The sequence below is a fragment of the Fukomys damarensis genome, unplaced genomic scaffold (genome assembly GCF_012274545.1).
Source record: "Fukomys damarensis isolate Sample0158 unplaced genomic scaffold, DMR_v1.0_HiC HiC_scaffold_37, whole genome shotgun sequence".
NCBI lineage: Eukaryota > Metazoa > Chordata > Mammalia > Rodentia > Bathyergidae > Fukomys > Fukomys damarensis.
The window spans coordinates 1,516,906-1,524,133 of NW_022900949.1; the positions used below are offsets into that span (position 1 = coordinate 1,516,906).

At 58.0% G+C, this 7,228-nt stretch overlaps 2 protein-coding genes across 2 annotated transcripts in view; both read left to right on the plus strand.

The window, feature by feature from the left end:
- Positions 1-1,351, plus strand: part of Fcho1 (FCH and mu domain containing endocytic adaptor 1) — a 15,765-nt gene extending 14,414 nt beyond the window's left edge. The window contains exons 24-27 of the mRNA XM_033759387.1: positions 3-73; positions 195-250; positions 759-923; positions 1,129-1,351. Of these exons, the coding sequence (XP_033615278.1) occupies positions 3-73; positions 195-250; positions 759-923; positions 1,129-1,151 (315 nt within the window). The 3' untranslated portion in view covers positions 1,152-1,351. The remainder of the gene's footprint in view (positions 1-2; positions 74-194; positions 251-758; positions 924-1,128) is intronic.
- Positions 1,352-1,592: 241 nt separating this feature from the next.
- Positions 1,593-7,228, plus strand: part of B3gnt3 (UDP-GlcNAc:betaGal beta-1,3-N-acetylglucosaminyltransferase 3) — a 15,592-nt gene continuing 9,956 nt past the window's right edge. Inside the window, 2 exon segments of the mRNA XM_033759388.1 lie at positions 1,593-1,671; positions 6,713-7,011. Of these exon segments, the coding sequence (XP_033615279.1) occupies positions 6,828-7,011 (184 nt within the window). The 5' untranslated portion in view covers positions 1,593-1,671; positions 6,713-6,827.

A 7,228-nucleotide genomic window follows, 5' to 3' on the forward strand; every position in this document is an offset into this window, starting at 1 on the left:
TCTCCAACGTCCAGATCCTGCTGCCCGTGGGCGAGCCCGTCACCAACGTGCGCCTACAGCCGGCTGCCACCTGGTGAGGGCGCCAGCGCTGCCCGTGCGCACCCCAAGCCCTCTTGCCCGTGGCGAAACAGGCCGGGCTGTGAACTGGGGTGGTGGGGTTCGGCACCCTCTGACCAAGCTCCCCTTGTGGCCAGGAGCCTGGAGGAAAAACGTTTCGTGTGGAAGCTCCCGGATGTGTCGGAGGCAGGGGGTGAGCTGTGGGGGAGGGAGTCGGCTGCAGGGTGCTTGTGAAAACTGGAGAACTGGGGGTGTGCTGGGAGGGGAGGGTTAGCATGAAAAATCTGGGAGGCTGGTCGTCGATCCATAATCCAGAGGCTGAGGCGGGAGGATCCCAAATTCAAGCCCAGCTTGGGCAACTCAGGAAGACCCTGCTTCGAAATGAAAAAAAGGCGGCGGTGGTGGCAGCGGCTGTAATGTGGCTCAGGGGTACAGCGCTGGCTGGGCGTGGGCAAGGCCCTAGGTTTCAAGGCTCAGTTAAAAAACATTTGGGAGGAGACAGCATCTGATGGGGCAGAGGACAGGCAGGTGCAAAGGCCCTGCGGCAGAACTGCTTGGGAACCCACACACCGCTTGGTGGGGCCAGAAGAGAAAGTACATACCAGGAGGAGTTGGTGGGGGCACACAAAGGCCACAAGCCCCAGGGTGGCAGCAGATCGTGCCTGGGCCAGGCTGGGCACACCTGACTCCGGCCTCCCTAGGCTCCGGCCGCCTCTCCGCCAGCTGGGAGCCGCTGTCCGGGCCCAGCACCCCCAGCCCCGTAGCCGCACAGTTCACGAGTGAAGGAGCCACTCTGTCGGGCGTCGACGTGGAGCTGGTGGGCGGCGGCTACCGCATGTCCCTGGTGAAGAGGAGGTTCGCCACAGGTACCCCACCCTCCCGGGAGCCCCAGGACCGCAAGAGACCCAGCCTGCTTCTACCAGAGTGGCGGGGAAGAACTGGGGGGGAGGCTAAGATGGGGTACAGGGCCATGAGAGCCCCCCAGGGCAGAGTCAAGACAGAAGGGACAGCCCCAGCCCCAGGCCCTGGGAGAGGAAGACTGGGGCGCCCTCACTGGCTCGCCGCCCCCAGGGATGTACCTCGTGAGCTGCTGAGCGTCGCCCCAGCTCCGCACTGAACCCCGGTGCTCGACCAGACGGCGGTCCCTGCTGACCCCCAGGCCTGATGGGAGAGGAGCCGCCTGCCCTCAGGCCTGGCTGAACGGAGTTGGCTCCTCCCCCTCCTCCTCCTCACGCCAACTCCACCCAGGTCCTGGCCTTTTAATGTTCTTCACACACTTTATTTTCTAACAAAATAAAAAAGGAAACCTTGTCCTGCATCAGGGTGTGTCCTTTGGCAACACCGCTAGGGGGCGGGGCCTAGGAACACAAACGTTGCCCCGGCGCAGGGGGAGGGAGCCGGAAAGGACTCGGCAGGAAAGGCTTCGTAAAGAGGGGCTTCGTACAAGGGGTCGTGAGAGGCTGGCGTGGTGGCGCATACCTGTCATCCCAGCGCTTGGGAGGCTGAGGCAGGAGGATCGCCATGCGTTCGAGGCCAGAGGGACCTAAGATGTGTGCTGTCCACGCAAACCATTTTCCTGAGGAGGCGGCCCCCTAAGAGCCCTGCTCCTTGAGGGTAAGTCCGATTCCCAGGTGGAAATGGCCGGTTTGCAGGGGAAAGGGAACGGCCCTGGCTTATTGTGTCTGGAGGAAAGAGGGGAAAAATTTGAACTGGGCTCGAGTAACTTTTGTGTCCTTAACTGCAGTTTTTCTTAAAAGTAGAATTTTTTAAATTTCCCTGTCTGGTTTTGGTTTTTCTTTTTTTGGTGTTTCGAGATGGAGTGTGCCTGTGCCCTGCGCCTGTCTCCTCTCCCAGGAGGCTGGGAAGTGTGTGGGACCCTGGGGCCCTCACGGAGGGTGGATCCGGGACCTCCGGGTCCGGAAGTGGGCGTGGCTGGAGAGCTACAGGCTTCCGTCTCCAATTCTGGCCACTCACACAAATTTGCTGGCCAGATCAGAGGAGGAGGTCGTTAATTTGGGAAAAGGGGGGCAGGGGTTTATTCAATGGTAGCTCCGCGGAATGGAGGGCCCCAGTCTGGTGGGTGGAGTCGTTCGTGGTGAGAGACTGGGAGAGGCTGGGAGAGGCTGTGCAGGTCTCCTTGCGTTGGTACCGGGGATCGGGATCGAACTCGGGACCTTGCACTTGCGAGGGAGGCGTCAGAACCGCTGAGCTAAATCCCCAGCCCCAGCACACCTTTCTTGCATAAAGGAAGTAAGGCTCAGGGGCCCAGCACCTGCATATCTACCCCTTCAGGGCTGACTCTGTGCTCAGCAGGAGGAAGCTTGGAGACCTTGCTTATCCTTAAAAGGAAAAAAAAAAAAAACACCTCCCTTTTAAAGTTCCATTTGTAAAGTGAGCATGGTGGGGGACACCTGTCTCCCAGCCGACTGGGAGGCTGAGGCAGGAGGATCGGGGGTGAATTCAAAGCCAGCCTGGGCTACACTGTGAGAATGGGGATGGAAATGTTTCCGCTCCAGGGGTCCCAGGAGGTCCCTAAAGTGGGTGTGGGGACCCCAGGCTCACCCTGCGCACACGGCAGCTCGCAGGCAGCTCGCAGGCCCGTTGACTCGGCACAGAACCCTGGGGGGCTCAGGGAGCCTCAGGCGCCCGCTGGAGGTCGCTGTGTTTCGGCAGTGGAAGTCGGCGGAGGTCGTGCATCTGTGGAAAGCCGGTGGGCTTGGTTCACAGGAGAAAAGTAGTGGCCCAGCCACAGGCGGGGAGAGCTTGCAAGGTTTGCAAAGAAAGGCAGGTCTGTTCCCCCACCACCACCCCACGTATGAAAGAAACAGTAAGAAAAGATACAATGCAGGAAAAACACCAACCACCCTTCACCTCGGGGCAAAAGACACAGCGATTTCTCCCTTCTCGCCAGCCCAGACTCCTTCCCACCCACGCCAGTCCAAAGCCTGGGGTTCCTGGGGTTCTTTGATCTCGATCACCAGTGGAGAGGGAGTCAGGGCTCAGAGGAGCTTCACCGCGGCCGCTGTAAGTCCGGGAGACCTTTACTTGGTGGTGCTGACGTGGTTGGCCACCTCCTGGCTCTGTGCGAGCCTCCAGGGAAAGGCCTGGTCGTAAGTGACCAGGTCCGAGCTGCCCGGGTCACAGCCACTGAAACAGTGTGGCCGGATCGTCCATGGGGAGCAGGGCTTATGCAGAAGCCAGGACGGGGCCAATGTGTCCCTGAGGAAAAGGCCACAGGACAATTTGAGAAACTGGTAAGAAACAAAGGGCAGAAAGCTCTGGGACAGCAGCACCACAGGCTTCTGGAGGCCCAAGTTCCATTCTCTCGAGGCGAGTTTTCCCCCAATCTCTCGCAGTCTACATGTCCCACAAATAACATTTCGCCCTCAGTCAAGAAAAAAGCAGAGGGCAGCCAGGCGTGGTGGCGCATGCCTGTCATCCCAGCACTCCGGAGGCTGAGGCAGAAGGATCACTGTGAGTTCGAGACCAGCCTGGGCTACATAGCGAGTTCCAGGTCAGTCTCAACTACGTAGTGAGACCCTGTCCCCCCAAAAAAAAACGGAGAGGGAAAAGATGGCGCTTCTGAACTTGAGTCCCAGCTGCGGTCTTCAGGCAGTAGCTCTGTAGCTCCCCTCTTACCTAAAGAGACCAGAACCACAGTGTCCGGAAAACAAGTGGCTGTGGAAGGCAGGCGGTGTATAGAGGGGTAATGTCCCATCTGGGTGCATTGCAGCCCCTGGCGCCCCTGGTCTGAAGAAAGCAGCTGGGTTTGTGCTGCGGAGGTTCCCCACCCTAGGAGAAGACCACACTCTTGCCTACAGGGCCGTCCATCCTTGGAAACGAAACTGGGTTTAGACCAGGGTCCCTGCCTCACAAAAGGAGCTGGGGTGGTAGCTGTCGGGCCTGCTGGAGAAGAGCCCAGATGCCCACCAGCTGACAAGGGGAAAGCAACGTGACCTGGGCCTAAAGGACCAGTAGACCTTGCGGAGGCAGCCGGGTGGGACCCTGCAGGCCAGGGGCCCATGGGAAATTGGCTGTGTTGGGGCCTACTGGCCCAGAGGCTCATGGGAAAATTGCGGGACTTGAGCCCTGGAGGCCAGCAGGTCTCGTGTTTCTTTCTTTTTTGGGTTTTTTGGCTTTTTGGTTTTGGTTTTGGGTTTTTTGTTGTTGTTTTTGGTTTTGGGTTTTTTGAGACAGGGTCTCACTATGTAGTTGAGACTGAGACTGCCCTGGAACTATGAAGCCTATGTTGGTCTTGAACTCCCAGCGATCCTCCTGCCTCAGCCTCCAAGTGCTGGGATTACAGGCGTGCGCCACCATGCCCGGGCTTCATGTTTCTTTTTAAAGATCAATGATCCAAGATGTTTGGCCTAGCTTATGGACTTTGGGTAACTTTAGAGAGGTAAGCCTAGATGATGAAAAGAAAGCACAAACCAACCTAGGGAATACAGACAGGTAACCTTGGGTAACTTTGCATTCTGAAGTCATAGTCTTAAAAATACAACTTTCAAAATAACTGTTTTCCTTGTCTCCTTTTTACCTGTGTTTCCTGTCCTGTCTCAGAAGGAAGACACCTTGCCTCATCTTGCAAACTCCTACTCATACCTCACAACCCCATTTACAATGCTACATCCTTTTCCTCACTCTCAGAAAAACCCTGGTATCTCCCTCTGGGCTCTCTAGTCCCCCCTCTCTCTCTCTTCAGATTCTGCACCTACAAAATGAGGGAAACCCTGGATTAGGAGAGGTTTGGGGAATGTCCTTGGCTCCCAGCAAGCTCATGGTCAATTCAATGCCCGGTATAGGAATGGTGATTACACATTCCCGGGTCAAACAGGGACACTTCATGCGCTTGTGCTTTCCTGAGTGAACAGCAGGGACTTGGGGCTATGACTTGGCTGCCCTGGGAGGCCCTGCTTCCCCCCCCCCAGGGGCCTCAGCTCTTGAGGTGAAGCCCCAGAGCCCGTGGCCGCCCAGGGCCCCCAGCTTCCTGCTCTGTGGCCTCAGGAAGGGAGTGGCCGCCCCACATGGGGACAGAGAGATATTCAGAGCCCAGAGCAAGGTCCCCTCCCCCAGGCCGTGGCGCACACGTGTGGCCAACGTGGCAGTCGCCCCAGGGTGCCCTCCGGTCCTGCCACCTCCGGGCACCTGCTATCTCCTCCAGGGCGGGTCCTGCACCTCCTGGAGGCTTTGGTTTGCCCAAAGCAGGGACCTTTGTGAGGCCAGGCTGGTTGTTTGCTCCTGGCGGGGGTGGCCTCCAGGCCCCCAGGGGGAGCAAACTCCTATCTCAGGAGGCGGGGCCCATTGAACCCGCCCCTCCTTCGGGAATGATCCCCCCCACCGCGCCTGGGCACCCCAAAGCCCCAGCTCTGGCACAGAGCAGCCAATCAGCGGAGTCCCTGCCCAGTCAGGGTTTGTTTAAGGTGAAATTCACATTAACAGGAAATGAACCGTTGAAAGGCGCCCTTGGGAAGGTCACAGGCACGCTCGGGGGACCTAGGGGTGATACAGGGGAAATGTTCTATCTCCCAACCTGCTGGATGTCAGGTACACCGAGCTCCTGTTCTCGAAAATCCAAGAATGGCTTTTCGGAACAAAAAGAGTAGCAAATACTTACTGAGGGAAAGACAGCTTCCAAGACAGGCAGGAAAGTGGGCTACCCATGAGCCCGCCGCTCGAAGGAGTTTTATAGAGCGAAGTCAGGATGTGGGACAAACCTATGGCCGCCCAATAAGATTACAAGCACAGCCGCACCGGTCACACTGGGGGAAGCAGGTCACGTGCACAGAAAGAACTCGGCCTCTCCTGGAAGGGGGGCCTGGCCCCCACCCAGGTGACCGACACCTATTTACCAATCACTGTCTCTCGCTGGGGAAGCAGGTGTAGCCATTTCGTCTGTCTTGAGGCCCGGCCTTTCACGGCTGCGCGTCCACCCACAGCTGTAAAGTGTTATCTTCTGCACTGACTTCTTCCGGGGCCCAGCCCCACCTGACTGCCTAGAATATGTTTACCTAACTTAGCTGTCTATACCATAAGCACCAGCCAGGTATGGTGGTGCACGCCTGGTATCTCAGCACTCAGGAGGCTGAGGCAGGAGGATCTGCGAGTTCAAAGCCAGCCTGGGCCACATGAGACCCTGTCTCAATAAACAGAAAAATCATAAACAAAACCACGCAAGGTTGTACAACTACCACTTCACCTCTGCTTCTGGCGCGTTTCCCACCCCTCATAGCAGACTTGTCCCTGTCCCCTCCCCAGCCTCCTGGCAGGCACCAATCTACTTCCTGTCTCTGGCTTTTCCAGTTCTGGTCTGGAAAGTTCTTATCGATGATCAAGATGAGCTATGGACATGTATCAGTTCCCTAATAAAATAAATTAAAATTCAAAAAGAACACCAAAACAGTGGGCTCACACAGCCTCATGAGGGTGGCTTCAAGTATCAGCCCCGTGGTAGCCTGGGTCATTGTGTTCCTTTTCGCGGCTCAGTAATATTCCACTGTGTACGGCGCTTGTGTACTTACCTGTTCTTCTGCTGACAGGTACTTGCCTGTGGCCACCTCCAGCTCATTGTAAACAGTGCTGTGTTGAACTGTGTGTGCGAGATGTGGTTCAAACGCCTGTTTGGGATTCTCTGGGAATTCATGTTTGATTCCAGCGCCATCAGGACCCGCATCCGCTAGAGGAGGGCATGGCGACCGCTGCGACTCTTCCAGGCGACAGCTCCCTCCGAGTCCCCTCGGTGACAGGGGCCCAAGCCGGTTCTGTTTGCCATGCCAAGCAGCGCGGCCCCAGGGGCCCGGGCCCCCGGCCCCCAGAGAGTCCACTCCCCGACCTGTCCGGCCCAGGGGCTCTCAGAGGGTGCTGTACTCCGCGTTGCACCAGTGAGGAAACTGAGGCACGACCGGGACATCCTATCCTCCTCCGGAAGGGACAGCAGTCGGGGAGAACGAGGAGGTGAGCCCTCCCCAAACCCCCAAATCAGCGGCGTCCCGACCTCTCTGACCCAGCCTGCAGCCTGCGGGCGTCCGGGGCTCCAGAACCTTGCAGCCCCTGAGAGGATCTGAGGACCCCGGGTTCAAGCTGCCTCCCAGCTAAGGTTTCCTCCGTAGAACGCACGCCCGGCCCGCGCAGGGGAACTCAAGGCGCCGCGCGCACCTCCGCGGCGAGGAAG